Source organism: Gobio gobio (genome assembly GCF_949357685.1).
Source record: "Gobio gobio genome assembly, chromosome: 10".
In the NCBI taxonomy this organism is placed as follows: Eukaryota; Metazoa; Chordata; class Actinopteri; order Cypriniformes; family Gobionidae; genus Gobio; species Gobio gobio.
In genome coordinates this window covers 37,275,653-37,291,791 of record NC_137116.1, presented here as the reverse complement: position 1 = coordinate 37,291,791, position 16,139 = coordinate 37,275,653, and the positions used below count along the sequence as shown (strand labels likewise).

Genomic DNA, 16,139 nt, shown 5'->3' with positions numbered 1-16,139 from the left:
CTCAGTTGAACATTTCTGTTGTTGACAGCCGGAATGAGTTGACAGATGTGAATGCGATAACAGCAAATATATTCACATGAGAGAAGAAAGTACATGGATTGTATTTCTTTTTGTGTTTTTATTAATCTTGATTTCTCAACTTTCTGGGTGAGTAGGAGTGAACTGCAGCGCTAACATAGTCGCATTGAATGCACAGAAGACCAACGGCCAAGCTCAGGATTTCACATTAAATAATACATTTTGATTTTTGATTTGTTTTTCACCAAACCCTATCGTATACCCTCAGAAGACTTGGAATATATACAACACATGTCACATGGGTTCATTCTGTGATACTTTAAAATCTTTTTAAAAAATATTGATGCTAAATATGGTCGCTATTCACTGCCATTATATGGATGAGCGCGAGCGGGACATTTTTTTAAATTCTCCTTTTGTGGTCGGAATAACACCAGGATGAGTAAATAAGAACTTCATATTTTCATTTTAGGGTGAACTAACCCTTTAATGCAAGACAGCAAAAACTGAAAGAATGTAAAACTGGGCGGTACGAAAGTCTTATGACGGTATGAGTTTATATCATATTTTACCAGATATTTAATTCGATGGAAAGTTATACGAAATAGACCTATTAATGAAAATTCGATGAAAAGTTATACGAAATAGACCTATTAATGAAAATTCAATTGTTTAAATTTAATTAATATAGAATATTAATATAAATTTTAATTAAAATATATATATTAAATAACCATGTGGTTATACCGATTTTTGGATAATGCAGTGGATTTTATGCTTCACAAATGAAAGGTACTTCATTTCATTTGCTTATTTTTTCTTTTGTTTGCAACTTAAAGGTCGCAAATTAATAAGATAATTGTCACATTTTAAGTTGTTAAGCCATTATACACTCTGTGACCTCAAATTAATCTGAAATAGTTGCAATGTTGCTCAGCAACCATAACCAATTTTAAACTCTGTTTCACATTGTACCCAATATACACCCCTTAATATCACACTGTCCTTCTAGACTTGTTTGGGACACGTCGCACTCTGCATTTTGTTTGTTCAACTGTAAATAGCATAAATCCTGTGGACTGATCTGCTATGGAAAAAACAGTGAAGCAGAATCTCTACCAGTCGTATGCCATCATACCGCCCAGCCATTGAAGGATATTAGTAATATTAACAAAAAAGACAAGAGCTTAAAATGAGAAATAGTCAGCATTACAAGAATTATAATTTTTTTTGGATAGCGCACCTCTCCAAAAAGAACACAATGTTGTTCAGTTGCCTGCCAAGCTCATTAACTGTAATAAAGCTCTGTTGAGAAAAAATAAGTAAACAGGTGCTAGAAAATATATGTGCTGATAAAAGCTGCATATATCTAGATAATTACTTTAAGACAAGGCTCTAATTTTTCTTTAATATCCCATGTTTCATTTCGTGAAGATCGCTTTAGATGAATGTGTTTGCACATATTGTTTTCTTGTTCTTACAACTGTTTGCCTATTGTTCTTGGAATCCAGTTAATATTAACAAATGAGCCCATTGCTTGCATTTCACATGAAACACAGACGTAGCAGTGACAGCACATTCGTATGGCTGTGAATGAACCTTTGTGATGTTGCTCTTGACGCATTTCTTTGATTTGATGAGTTTATAGCTCCTTGTTATCTTCTGCAGCTGTCATATTGTGGGTGTTTCCTTTCCTGATATTACATCCCCATCTCCCGCATTACTCCTATCGAGTCCCATCACCCACCTCCCAACATACACACCTGACCTCTCCTCACACCCCTCCGGTCTGAGTCATCAGACTCTTCACGGGCCAAAAAACACAGCATTTCATCTCCAGCGTTCCACCTGAAAAGCAAACTAGTGCTTTTGATCAGCGGTCAGGGGCTTTTTCTCGTCTTCTGTCCTCCCGCCATGAAGCAGCTTTTATCTGTCGGGGCAGCAGCAGGCCGCTCATGACCCCACAGAGAGAGCGGCTCTCCTTCATCCCTGCTCCTCTGAAGGCCGTCGTCCACTTCACCGGTCACCATAAATGTTCAGACATTTATATGTAGAAAATGAGTGTAGTGCATCTGTTCCTTACAGAAAGGGCAGATTAGCTTTTTCAACCTGTTAGCATGCCACAAATAGCAGACTTAAGTCATGATAAGTTGAATGGCTCATTTGAACTTGTTTATAAGCAAGGTCCAAATTAACAATGCATTAAAATGGCCGGGATCTTTTTTGGGAACTGTGACATTACATGCTTTTAATGGGATTGTAATAACAATAGCCTGACCTCACTATGTGAGGAATTTAAAGCAAAGGCAAACTGCCTACTAAAGAAATCATCTGTCTTTTCGCACATGAAAATTTTAAGATGCCTTAAAATTTATAAGTGTTCTTCCTCTTATTAAATAATATACAGAGTTTGGGGTCGTAAGATTTTTCAAATGTTTTTGAAAGAAGTCTCTCATGCTCACCAATGCTGCATGTTTCATCACAGTAAAAACAGTAATATTGTATAACATTTTTAATAACTTTCCTATTTGAATATATTCGAAAAATGTAATCTATTCCTGTGATGGCAAAGCTGAATTTTCAGCATCATTACTCCAGTCTTCAGTGTCACATGATCCTTCAGAAATCATTCTAATATGCTGATTTGGAGCTAAACAAACATTTCTTATTATGATCAATATTAAAAACTGTTGTTCTGCTTAATACTTTTCTGGAAACCGTAATACTTTTTTTTTCTTCCAGAATTCATTTGAAATAGAAATCTTTTGTTACATAATAAATGTCTTGAGTCACTTTTGAACAATTTCATGCGTCTTAGCTAGGTATTCATTTCTTTCAAAAAAAAATCTTACTGACCTCAAATGTTTGAACGGTACTATATATTATATAATTTTATTTTTGTATGATGCTGAACAATACATTGGACTTTGTCACAAATATGCAGTAATATTACAAATATATATATATCTCATTTTATCTGATAAATTCACCTACCATTGGCCAGAATGTTAACATTGGACCTTCTGCTGTATATAAGCATGCTAAGTCATTAATTCTAGCTGATGTAGTGGTGTAGTTGAAGATGATTTTTCAAATAGGGTGGAACGCTTTGGCAGTCACACTTGAACCCCGCTCCTTTCTGCCCCAGTGGTTGGATCATGCTGAGTTGGGCTCATTCCTCGAAGCACTCTTCCAGACGGTTCCATCAGAGTAGAAGCTTGGCAGAGCTTTGCACAAATATTCACACAGACATGCTGATAAGCACACATCTTAACACACATGGTTCAGTGAGCGAGAAGTGTTAATGCCAAAAGCGGCCAAGACAAGACGAGCGCTAAAAATGAGCACATATCACACTCATGTCACAGATGTTTTTAGTCCTACAATTATAGCTCTTTAGTTTATAGCTGAGTTTAATTTACATTCCTTTACTGCAAAATTACTGTATTTTTGACTCGTTTTCCAGTAAAATTATTTATGCTTTCAGAGAAATTTTATGTTTTATACATAACTTTAACTAAATTTAGAGAGAATTATAACAAAATAAAAACTATTTGTGGTAATAAAAATAACTTTTATCTATTTTTTTTTACTCTTAAATCTTTAAAAATTATCTTGTTTTAAAGCTACACTGTGATATTTTCCCCCATCTAGTGGTGAAAATGTATATGACCATCCTGTGAATTTTAGTTTCTGTTCCTCTCAATTCCGATTTCGTTTTAACTCCTACTGTGGCCGATTTAGTCCAAGATTAACATGGCTTCCAGTTCGACCTCGTCCACATTCGACACGGTGCCATCGAGTGTTAAAACGCGAAAGGCGAAGCTTGAATTTACGGGTATGTCCCTTTTTGGCTAATGTACTTTCAAGATGGAGGGGCAGCATGGCGACCCGCATTCGAACCCCTTACCTGTATGTATTTTCAATGGCATATTATAAACTTACGAGAATACTTTATTACTTGAAAGAAGTAAATATACATTAATGAGCACATATATTTTTGAAAGAACTAAGTGTTTTTAGCTAAGAATAAACTAAAAAAGTTACACAGTGTAGCTTTAAGGATATTTGGATAATTTTAGAACAAGGCAAAAATACTGAATAAGATTTTTGCAGTATTTATTGTCATTTTGTCTTTCCAAAATGTCATTTTTGCACATCCTAAAAACCATTCTTCCATCTTTCAGCATGATGCAACTTTCTGTTTTGTGTGTCCCAGTGTCTTGGTACATCTGTAATTCTTCCTAACTGCTTCCTCTTTACTTTGTGATATTTCTTGACACCTGGCTGGCTTGCACTGAGTTCATTGCACTTTAGAACAATTGAGTGGCTTTGTGTCTGTGTCTGACACACACACACACACACGTGCATACACACGCAAACACACACGTTGCATATGCCATGGTGTTAGTTTGTCCCTGTTTCCTCTCTCTGTTTCTCTGTGATCTCGCCGTCACGGCTCCTTCTGTGGTGTCGCAATTGGTCTGAAATGATTCGATATGACAAGTCGTCAAAACGAGTTCCACCTCGTAGTGATGAATTACGGTTTGCCACCCAAATCAAATGTTTTTATAGCGCACCACCTGCCAATCCAGAGAGGACGAGCAGGCGGTCCAGAGAACTGGAGGTTTTGCTTTGTGAATAAGCCATCTCGCATACAAAGCTTTGTGTCCTAATCATTCCTGAAAAACCAAATGATGAAAAGTTCTTCACCTCAGATGTCTGCTGTGTCATTGATATTGTGGCTGTCTGGAGTCCTGCGGTGCCTCTACATTTCTAGGCCACAGTATGAGGTCTGCATTCAAATAACCAACTGTTTTTCAGTCTTAGAAGAAAGGAAAAAAGGAAAAAATATATTTTGCCATCTTTTATTCCTATTATATTCGCAGTGGCTATAGTAGTAGTGGGCATTTGAAAGCCAGACCTCATGTGGCCGCATAATTAACAGAGGCCGCCGAACGCCAAACAGCACTATGTGTCGGTCATTACTCTGAAAATGTCTGATTATTTGTCAGAAAAGACCCAAAAAATCATGTTATTCTGTTGTCAAAGCCTGAAACAACTTTTATTTTGTTGATTTTGTTTTATAGATAAGTACTCTGTGTTGAGGGGTTAAAGCGGGCGTGGGAGAGAAATGCAAAATGCCATTTTTACCATCTCACACTTCCAGGTATCTGGCTCCTTGGACATAAAAAAAGAGAAAAAAAAGCAACGTCTGTGTGCTGACTGTTTGTTTGTTGTCTTTTTCTACTCATTCCCCCACCTCTCTGAAAAACAACCTCTTCCCCATCCTCTCATCTGCCTGCTTCATCTGTCCGGTCATACCTCTGTCCTTTCACACGCGCTCTCACACACGCACACAGACACAAGCAGACGGACCGTCTGTGAGGCAAGACGAGCCGTGTCATGAGCCGCAGACTGACATCATGCTCACGCTCAGGCCTTCCTCCAATCATTTGTCACCTGCATGCTGCGCCACACCCCTCGACTCCAAGCTGAGGCACACGTTCGCCATCCCGTCGCGAACTGTCTTCTGCCAGCACTGAGCTACACTCTTTCCACACTTCTCCAAGCCTCGAGCCCACGTAGGTTATGAAATGCGCAAAGATACGTTTTGTACAGGCTTCAGCAATCGCACATTTGCTGCTGAGAGAGAATCCACTCGGGTGCTACAAGGAAGGTCATTACCATTTATTTCCCGAAATGCAATAATACAGGCTATTTTCAATACCGCAGAGATCAATCCATTAGTGCCAATGTAGAGACTAGACAAAATTGGCTAAAAGAATACAAAAACGGTTGCGGTGCAAACATGACAGGAACTTATTTGAGCTGTGTAGCTTTGGAGGGACACAGCCCAGTAAGCTGGCATTTGCAAAACGTGTACAATATTTAGATTGGGGCTACACATGGAGACCAAGTGCCTAATTCAGTATTTATTCCCAATACAATTATTGCAACACGTAGAATGTTGTTTAAAGCAGTTGTTCTCAATCAGGGGTCCCGAAGCAGAAAAAAAATATTAATATAATATAATAATATAATATAATGTAATAGTTGCATTGCATCAAGTAGAATGTTTTTAAGCAGTGGTTCTTAATCAGGCGGCATGGGGCCCACTAGGGGGCCTCAGCAAACTTCCAAATAGCATATAATATTGTAATAATAAGCATGTAATATTGTGTTTTAAACTCTTGATTAATAATTTAATCTTTATAATTAATAAATAATAATAATGAAAAAGAATAATAAAAATGTATATTTTTTCATGAAATTTATCATATTCATAAATAAAGATTTTGTTGTAGTTGATGCATTAATTGGTTGCTGTGAACCATATATATTAATGCATTAACTACGACAAAAACTTCATCATAAATAATTAATGTATTGACACCTAGTTTCTGTTAATTTAAAAAAAAATTAAAAAACAAGCACTTTTGTTATTTTAAAGGATGTTCAAAATGAACATCCTGTTTAAATTTGTACTGTAAAAGTTTGATTTCAGTCAGATTAGAGCAAAATTTGTCTTTTTAAATGTACTGTAAACACTTTACTAGTCAGGCTTTTGTGAAGTCGGACCAGCAGACCTAGATAATGTGATTGTAGCTCGGCTACATGTTATAGATAACTATTTGCCTTTGCATTGTGCACATGCATGCTCCGAGAGACAAAGATGACGTGCATGTGTAATTAATCCTTCAGATTGAGATTAGATTACACATTGTGTCATGTATACTTGGACAGATGCCGACTAGCTGCTGTCGCTCTATTATAATAGTTAAGAACCACTGGTTTAAAGATTGCACACTAGTGTTACATCAATATCTGCACTCTCAGAAAAAAATTGCAAAACCTATAGGGGTATGACAGCTTGTCACTTGGGCAATAGTTTATTTACCTATGAAAGTTAACAGTAGTACACTGTAAAAAAAATAATAATAATCAGGTCTCCAATTGAAAATTTTCTAGTGACCGATCACATCTACATTTTTTAGTAGGCCAAATTGAATTTCTTGAATTTTAATTGAATTAAATTCCATCAATTCACAGAAATTCAATTTGGCCAACTGAAAAATTTAGATGTGATCGGTCACTAGAAAATGTTCAATTGGAGACCTGAATTTGTTTACAGTGTAGTGGTAATGTAATCCAATTTCAAAACGGGTTTCCCCGGATGAATTTTAATTGTTTAAGCTTTCAAATGATACCTAATTTATGATGAATACTAAAATATGTGATGGGGAAGAAAGTGCACCAGCTGACATTTTATAGGCTATAGATTGGCCTTATACTCTAAGCTAAGGTACTAAACTGCACCTTTTAGGGATAAAATACCAAGTTGTCCCTTTAGTGACTGCAGTGACAAGCTGTTGTATCCCTAAAGATACCAATTTGCATAATCTTAAAATAAAATGCATAGGTTTAGACTCATAATGCAATCTCACCATGCCCCAAAAAGAAAAGTGTGAGTGGTATTTATTATCTTAAAAACACACCAAAGTATTTTGAGAAGCACAAGGTCCCTGTTTAGGTCCACAAAACACCACAGATGTCATGTAACAGCCTTCCCACAATCCCTCTTCCCTTCACTCTGACACCCCTATTATACCGCCTTCCTCCACCGTGGTGGTAGGACAGGTACCTACGAACTGCCCCCTTGACCTCCCGCCCCCCCCTCAGCCCGACCAGGTTTCCCCACCGCCCCTCTTTACTCAGGGCCACGCTGCCTGCCGCTGGTGGCTGGAATCAACAAAGTGCTTTATGCTGGTCCAAACCAGAGGCCATTTTACCTCTGAGCTCCCGGCAGCCACAATGCCAACCCACGTCACCTCGTGAGTTTTTTTGTTTGTTTTAAGCAATCCACATATTTTAAAGTAGTTATGTCAGTTAAACGTATTGTATTCTAGATAAGCTACAGTTTTGTCACAACTGTGGTTTCAGATGGCTTGAAAGTGGAAAGGTTTAGTAGACTGTATCTACATATACAAAGATCCATGTGTCACGCCACATTAATGTTGTTGATAGTCCAAGGAGAGTACTAGTTAGGACTGTGTTTTCATTACCATAGCTCAGTATGTTTCCCTTTTTGTACCTTCCCCCCTCTTTCTCTGTCTTGCTAACCATGCAAACACTAAAACCTCATTGGGGCTGCTAATTTTTCATCAATACCCACCCTCAACCCTCTTCCAAACGATCTTTTTCTCACCCTCCATTCCCAACTGCATCCGAACACTTCCTTCCCATCTTATTTGCTCACCAAATCCCTCCTTTTCGTTGCCTCCTTCACCACCCATCTGTTTCCCTGTTAACCACCCCGTGCCGCTTCACTAAACCATCCCGCTCTGTATCTGCTCTTATGATTACACACCCCTTCTCTTCACTTTACACCTCTTTTCTCCTCTGATCCTGTAACAACCTTCGCTCCTCCTCCTGTTCTTCTCTCCTTCCTTATTTTCCCCACTCCACTTTCCTCCTCCCGTTTTCCCCTCCTCTAGGACGATAAGGAGATCGACCTGGAGCACCTTCATCACCGGGTTAACAGCTTGTGCACGGATGACGAGAGCCCCCACAAACAGTTCTCCACCTCCTCCATCGACCTGACGCCCCTGGACATGGACTCCCTCCCGGCCGCCCGGCAGGCCCTGGAGCAGATCAGCGACTTCCGCAACACGCACATCACCACCACAACCTTCATCCCCGAGCAGATCCAGACTCTCAGCCGCAGCCTGTCGGCCAAAGCGGCAGCCGGCTTCGCCTTTGGGGCCGTGCAGGACCACCGGACTGGGGGGCCCTTCCGGCAGCGAGCCCCCAACGGCGGCTTCTTTCGCAGCCCCGTCAAGACAATGTCCAGCATCCCGTATCAGCCCACCCCGGCCCCCAACTTTAGCTACGGCAACGACCCGGACAGGGGCACCTCCATATAGACTGCAGGGGTTACTTGGCCTGCGAGTTGGAAACAAAAAAGAGATATATGTAAATACAAATGTTCCTTTTCGGTTGTCGTTTTCTCTTCGCAATGGAGCTTGCTTGTCCCGACCGAACTCGTCGACAGGACGAGGATGGAATAAAATGATCATTATTGTCATTGTGGTTTGTCGGGAGATTTTCTCTGTGAACTAAATGAATTTGCCTTTTGTTTGACACATTCGATAAAAAAAGACTATCAAATGTTGCAAAGATGGGTTTGTTATTTTTGGTTTTTTGGAAAAAAAGACTCTGCCAAGTGTTTCCCAGATCTGCAATAACTCAGTTTAGAAGAATCTTGTCAACTCATCGACTGAATTGTGCTTCATCTCAGCGCTGTGTTAAGGTTCAGTGCTCCCTCTAGCTGAAGCATCCGACAAGACGCTGCTAAACTGAGAGAAAATAACCTGCTTTTCTCGGAAGCCTCACAGTGAGTGACTGTGTTTCTAAGGACCTCTCATCCTCTCTGCCTTCTCCCTGAAGTTGAGATCTACTTTTGAGTCTTTAAACGGACACTCTGTGGAAAAGACTCAATCGAACTTTAAATCAAAAAAAATAATAAACGTTATTATACCGTAGGGAGGGATGAAACAAATGCTACTAAATGTCTCTTACTGACTTTAAGTATAACAAATCTTTAAAGGGGCTATATGCGTTTTTCTGAAATTTAAACTCGCGACTGACACCTGTGGCCAAAAAACAGAACTGCTCTCATTTTCTGCTCGCTCTCGCAGCGGTGGTGACGTCACATCCGCAGACAGCGCGGGAAAAGACGACCCGCCAGAAAATAGGAAAAATAGGATACAGGCTTATAGGTGCACCCACTGTGAGCGGACAAGGTGTCAGTATGCTCATCAGGAGATGTTTGAGTCATAAATGGTAAAATAAAAAGGCTATTGTTACGTTTATTTTGGGGAAAAAGTTGCATATAGCCCCTTTAATGCGTGGAATGTGTCTGGTCAGAGAGTTTTAACAACAAAATAAATGTTCAGAGCTGTCTGTAGTTTTAGTTTTCTCTCTTTTTTTTTTTTTTTTTTAAATGATTAGTTTTGAGATTGCTTCAGTGCCATCATATTTCATTGATTTGCACCATTAGACCATCAACAGTTTGTATTCACTTCTGTAGCCGTACTCCAGGATTTGGCAAAAAACATTCTGTAGAATAGCTTCATTGTATATGCCACAATCTCGCGGCTGTGCGTCATAGATTTTGGAAATCAAAGAGCGAGAGAGTTTTTAAGAGGAATTCTTAACACGAGCCTTAGGAGACGGGGCTTTTTTTACTTCTCAAGTGTCGGTCCTCAACCTATTACTACGCCATTTGAAGACGCTGATACGGTGGCGACTTTTGAGGGGTTATTTGAAATATCTTTCTATTTCATTCCGTAAATGTTAAGGGGTAATATTTATCTAACTTTTTTTTTTTTTTTTTTAAAGTGCTAATTGTTTAAACAAGGCCATTGAGGTGTGGTAAGAGTTTTAAAAAAAGACACATTTTGAGGACAAAAAACAAACCGATCCTTTTCACTAACATAAACTGTATTAATATTTACTAATGTTAGTTGTTTAGAATGAGCTTTCAGTTTGTTATCCTCTGACTAATTCGCAAATGTTGTGTGTAGAGAACAGCAACAGTGTTTTGACGCAAGCGTTCTAGATGTACTTTTCTTAAGATATGATTAATGAAAGACTATAGGAGCAATTTTATTTAGTATCAGTTTAAAGATTTTTATTTAGAGTAAATGAAGAGACATTAAAGTGTATATTTTACATGCAGATAATTTTTTTTGTTGGATTTAAAGAAGATATAGAGTATAATATCTGAGTCTGTAAAGCTCAGTTAGCCACTGTCACATTACAAGGAGTTCTCCACGGACGGTAAGACATTCTCATTCGACTTCATTTCATTTTGATTTCCGAATCAGTCAAAAAGGAGGCAAGGTTTTTTTTCCCGTAAAAGAAGCATGCAAAACCTGCTATGCCTGTAACATTTTTAATTTCATACATAGAATTGTACAGGATTACATCATTTTCAACTGATTATAATGTACAGTATTTAATATAGGCCTATTTTGTTGTATGTGTTGCATATTATTCAAATGGAACAAACTGAGGCCTCTGTTACAAGTGGCAAAGCTTTCTGTGTATAATTTGTCTAATAAACATGTTTTCTACAGTGGTTTTTGTTGTGTTGTCTGTATCATCATGTGAAGACTAACGCTGTTCTGCTTTTTCCCTTCCACCTCCGCTCGTGAACATGAGGTGAAGTGCTTTGAACACAATGAAAGTTGTGGTCAAAGGTTAGCCACATTTGGCTTTTGAACCAGATTCATGCACTGCAGGTCAAAGTGAAAGGCACAACAGCATTTCAAGTCATGCTCTAGTGCTTGAAGAGTCTGTCGCCACAAGTCTGACCCTGAACCTGTCATGTTCCAGATATAGTAGGCCATGTGATTTATTTGTATGTTGTTTAGACATTGGTTTCAAGGCTATAGCATCATCTTATTATGATAAAAAAAAAAAGTTTTACACTTACAGCACATAGCACCTGTGAAGGCTGACATGTAGTTGAGATCTGTAGCTGAGTTATGCGCAGTTCCATTTTTCATGGAAGACATTTTCTGCTGCATGTAGGCTACACTCTTAAAAATAAAGCATTTTGATTGGCATTAATAGTTCAATGAAGAACCTTTAACATCCATGGAATATTTCCATTACACAAAAGGTTCTTTTGGAATAACTGAAAGTTTCTTTGGGGAACCAGAAATTGTTCTTTTAACGCCCATTTATAACCTATATGTTTAAGAGTATGCCTAAAAGAGAATCATTTGTGGTTAATCAAATTAGAAATTACATTAAACTTTCACTCAAATTCAAGATGTCGAATGTGTTTTTGTGTGACGAACTGTAATAAAACGGCTGTTTGTATTTTGATAATTGAGGTGAAATCCCATCTCAAAAATGACCACCCGATCTATGGTAAGTGCATTGTATGTCCACTAGATGTCGCCTTTGAGGCCTTTTCAGTAGATTTGATTTACCACAGTATAAAAGAGATGCATAAAGTGTGCAGTGCACCTGTTCTGATATTTAGAAAATCAGAATTCTTATTTGTTTCGGGATTCATGCATAGAAAAGACATCAAATTAAACGCTTTTGGATACAGTATCTCACTTTGAAATGTTGCAACAGGGGGATTAATTAGGCCTACTGAACAATGACAGTCCCTTAAGTCTGAATTTAATCCAAATGATTACATTTTATCTAAGTAACATTATTTGTTACATGTAAATAAATATTTTATTTGTTGCATGTTTTAAACAATTACTTTAGTAGCTGTGGCTAAAATTTATTTTATAATAATTATTATTATTATTAATTATTATTATACGTGTTGGAACCCTTTGATGTCTTTTATCGACTTTTATCAAGCACGCGATATCTCTGGGTTTCCCGGGAGACAGGAATGAAGAAAGCAGCACGCAGACTCGATCGCGGTGGAAGCCCCCATCGAGACACATTTTGTGCCCTTTTTCCAAAGAGTTCTTCAGGCGTGTCGAATGGAACATTGAGTCGCTATTGTCCCTGGGACACTTTAATAATCGACGGCAGCAATCCCAACCTGTTGTTTGCTTTAGGACCTATTCCAAGACACACAAGCCGCCTGGATGAGGCTCCAGTTGGGGCGAGCTCAGGCGCCAGTCCGCAAGCCTCTGCACTCTATGAATTCATGAATAAATGTAAAAAGATGAATGTGAAGTTTTTAATGCCAGAAAACAGGAATTAAGGTCCTGTGCATCACTGCGTTACATACTTGTTTCGGTGACTAACCAGGGAATGCAGCTGTAGCCTATAGGCCTATGTCACAAAGTTTAACAATGCACGTTAACTGCATGGTTTCACTCCTATTAGGCTAATGCTTTTTTTAATTTCTCGATATTTATATAGTCATAATTTAATTATTGTATTATTGGCTTTTGTTGGCAAGTAGCCTAGCCTACAATAATTAATGTGTCTGTCATCAATAATCCGACGAAAATTACATAATTATTTTCCTAATAATTATGAGATATTATTATTATCTTACTGCCCCTTCTGCGTTTGCTCTCTTTCTAAAGCTCGTGACAGTACTGTCGCGCCTCCAGATCAAGTTTCCGATCTTTGGGAAGCTCTTTTGCTGAAAGGGCGTTCCTTAAATCGGATCAAAAGGTTTTGAACTTGTTCAAAAAGGAAAAGAAACTCAATCTGGTATAACACTCATTGTTTGAATGTTTAACTGTGCACCAATAGAAGAACGAATTATTGCAAATTAATTAGGCCTAATGCTAATGTTGCGCAGTTATTATTATTATATATTTTTTTTCGATATAGGCTAGCTAGTAGGCATACTTATTATTTATTACTTTTATATAGGCCTAATGATTATCGATTATAGCCTACGCTAAACTATTCCTTAGAAATTATTAAAGAAATTAGAAAAACATTTGTAAATTAATTTCTCTACTTAAATTACTTTCTCTGTTACATTTCGTTGACAAAAAGATTCAAAAATGATGCGTGTATCTTTAATTCCATGCGACAATGCATGACAGACAGACAGACAAATGCCTATGTCAAAGCAATGTAGGTCATCGAGATTTTTTTGTTTGTTTGTTTTCTTATTGAAAGCTACAGAAGGCTTAAGAAGACGGGCCATAAATTCAGTTGACCAATTTCACGACCATTTAATGAACGCTTTCTCTTCAGAATTTCAGACTGCCGAAACCACTTTTTTCTTGTTGTTTTGTTTTTATTAAAGGCCTACTATCTAATTTCCTAAACATAGCGTGTGAGGAGGCTCGCCACATAACTTTATTCAGTCCCTATAAGTTTCTTAGGCTACTTAGTACGTCCTGTGGGACGATCCATTGTGATAATAATTCTGTAGTTAAACAGGCTTGAAGCGCGACATTATTAAAAAAAGAAAAAAGAAAGAAAGTTTGGCCATAATAACCTCTCTCGGGTTTACTACGACTTCTCATTGGTCGTCTACACGCGCCTGCCCCGCGTGCTCTTATTGGTCAAAGCGCCACGCGACCAGCTTGAGAAGGGGGGCTCCCCGGCGCGTGCCGCTTTTAAAACCGACGAGTCGCCCTGAGACATCAGTAAAGAAATCCTCTTCACAACAGGTGTAAGAAGAGAGATCCTCCACGGCAAAAATCCCGTTCCCATATCCATAGCCGCCCGCTTTCCTCCAAAAAGCACAAAACAACAGAATGGATGGAATGAGCACGGACACAAGGGAGGTGGTTGAACTCGACGTCCAGCATCCGAGCTTGGCGCGGGGGGAGCAGCGCGAGTACCCACCAGCTTTGGCACTCATGGCCAGCAGTGACCCACGCGCCTGGCTGGCTCCCGTGCAGGCTGGCACCTGCGCGGCACACGCCGAATACCTGCTGCACTCGCCCGGCTCGAGCGCGGAAGGCGTGTCCTCTGCTTCCAACTTCAGGAAGAGCAGCAAGAGTCCTGTCAAAGTACGCGAGCTCTGCCGGCTTAAAGGAGTTGTGGGGGCAGACGAGGGCAGACAGCGGGCCCCATCCAGCAAAACGACCAACGGCGTGCAGAAACAGAGGCGAATGGCTGCCAATGCCCGGGAGAGGCGAAGGATGCACGGATTGAACCACGCGTTTGATGAGCTGCGCAGTGTCATCCCAGCCTTCGACGACGACAAGAAGCTCTCCAAATACGAAACCCTACAGATGGCCCAAATCTACATCAACGCCCTGTCCGACCTGCTTCAGGGCCCCGGTGCTAAAGCCGACCAGCCAAACTGCGACTTGCTGCCTGCCAAGGTGTTCGAGGAGGACCGGTCTCCCAGAGGATCGCCGAGCGTCTGTCGGAGAGGCACGGGCGCGGGTTACCCGTACCAGTACGATGATGGAACATTTGCCTCTTTCATGGAGCAAGAGCTCCAGTCGCCCTCCGGAACGAGCAAGTCCGGTTCGGAGGCCAGCAAGGACTCGCCTCGGTCGAACCGGAGCGACGGAGAGTTCTCCCCTCACTCGCACTTCAGTGACTCTGACGAAGCGCACTTGGAGTTGCAGAGCGAGGACGAGCTCTCGGAACTGAAACTGCCCAAGCACCGCGCTTTTTAGAAAACACACTCCTGGACTGTCCATCAATCGTGTCAATCGCATATCTGGGCTTTGTAATGGGTTGCTTTATTTATCCATTTGTTGTATGATCTTTTGACAATGATGTTGTTGTGTCTGACGCCAATAGATTTAGTTGCCTTCTCGTGACATTGACCAGACCCCTACGCCATGTGAACTGCCGCGTGCAGCAGTGCCATGGGCTCGAATGTCATGCATAAAAACTGTCTTCCGTGAAAGTTTTGACACTGTTTATTCAGACGTGATTGTCATGGGCCTATTTCATAGATACGATTGAGTTTGAACCCTGTAAGAAATTGCAACTTCTAAAGTTTACGTGCACTTTAAAAACGGGCCATAGGCTTGAGAAACATTCTTTTGTCATGGAACAAGAAATGTTGTGTTTATGTAGAAGTAATGCCAATTTGATGAATATATTTAATATAGCCATTAGATTTTGTACATCCGTTCATTTTTAATATTTGTTTTCAATGCAAAGTTGTGTTCTGCTTCTGTAGCTGAAGTAAGCTATTTATTTTCGTTTGCCTTGTCAATTTTTGCTTTACACTGGAATTTTGCTACTCGTTTTGTTTTATTCTAGAAATAAAAAGGCAAAATTAACATGATTATGTCTCATGTCTCTTTGAGTGATCTCTAATATTTATATCTGTGTTATATTCGTTATAGCAGTTTTTAATTATGCCTCAACAAAATCTTATTGTTTAAATAATTTCCATTCCATTGATGTTACAACAAAAGGTCACAGCTTTGTCTAATTTAATGTTGATTAAGTTTAGCACTGAGGTTTGGAATAGTTGGAAGTGATGATTGACATGATAACATTTAATCATTACAACTATCAAAACATGGTGATAAAAATAAACCTTTATTTTAAGTGTAGCCTATATATTTTGGCAAGTTCAGTGGTTCTTTGCAGCTTTGCATCTTCATGAAAGAACCCTTTTCTTATCAAGAAATATTACGCTCTTTCTCAAGTTGGTTATTTGTTTCTCTAGAGAAAGT

The 16,139-nt window shown here is 39.3% G+C and overlaps 2 protein-coding genes across 2 annotated transcripts in view; both read left to right on the top strand.

The window, feature by feature from the left end:
• Positions 1 to 8,945, top strand: part of grid2 (glutamate receptor, ionotropic, delta 2) — a gene marked incomplete at both ends in the record, with an annotated part of 524,276 nt that extends 515,331 nt beyond the window's left edge. Inside the window, one exon of the mRNA XM_079827346.1 lies at positions 8,517 to 8,945. Coding sequence (XP_079683472.1) covers positions 8,517 to 8,945 — 429 coding nt within the window. The remainder of the gene's footprint in view (positions 1 to 8,516) is intronic.
• A 5,295-nt stretch (positions 8,946 to 14,240) lies between these two features.
• Positions 14,241 to 15,119, top strand: atoh1a (atonal bHLH transcription factor 1a; the record flags this gene model as incomplete). The annotated part of the gene is made up of 1 exon (XM_079827224.1): positions 14,241 to 15,119. The coding sequence occupies one exon, from the start codon at positions 14,241 to 14,243 to the stop codon at positions 15,117 to 15,119; it is 879 nt and encodes a 292-aa protein (XP_079683350.1).
• Positions 15,120 to 16,139: the final 1,020 nt, after the last annotated feature.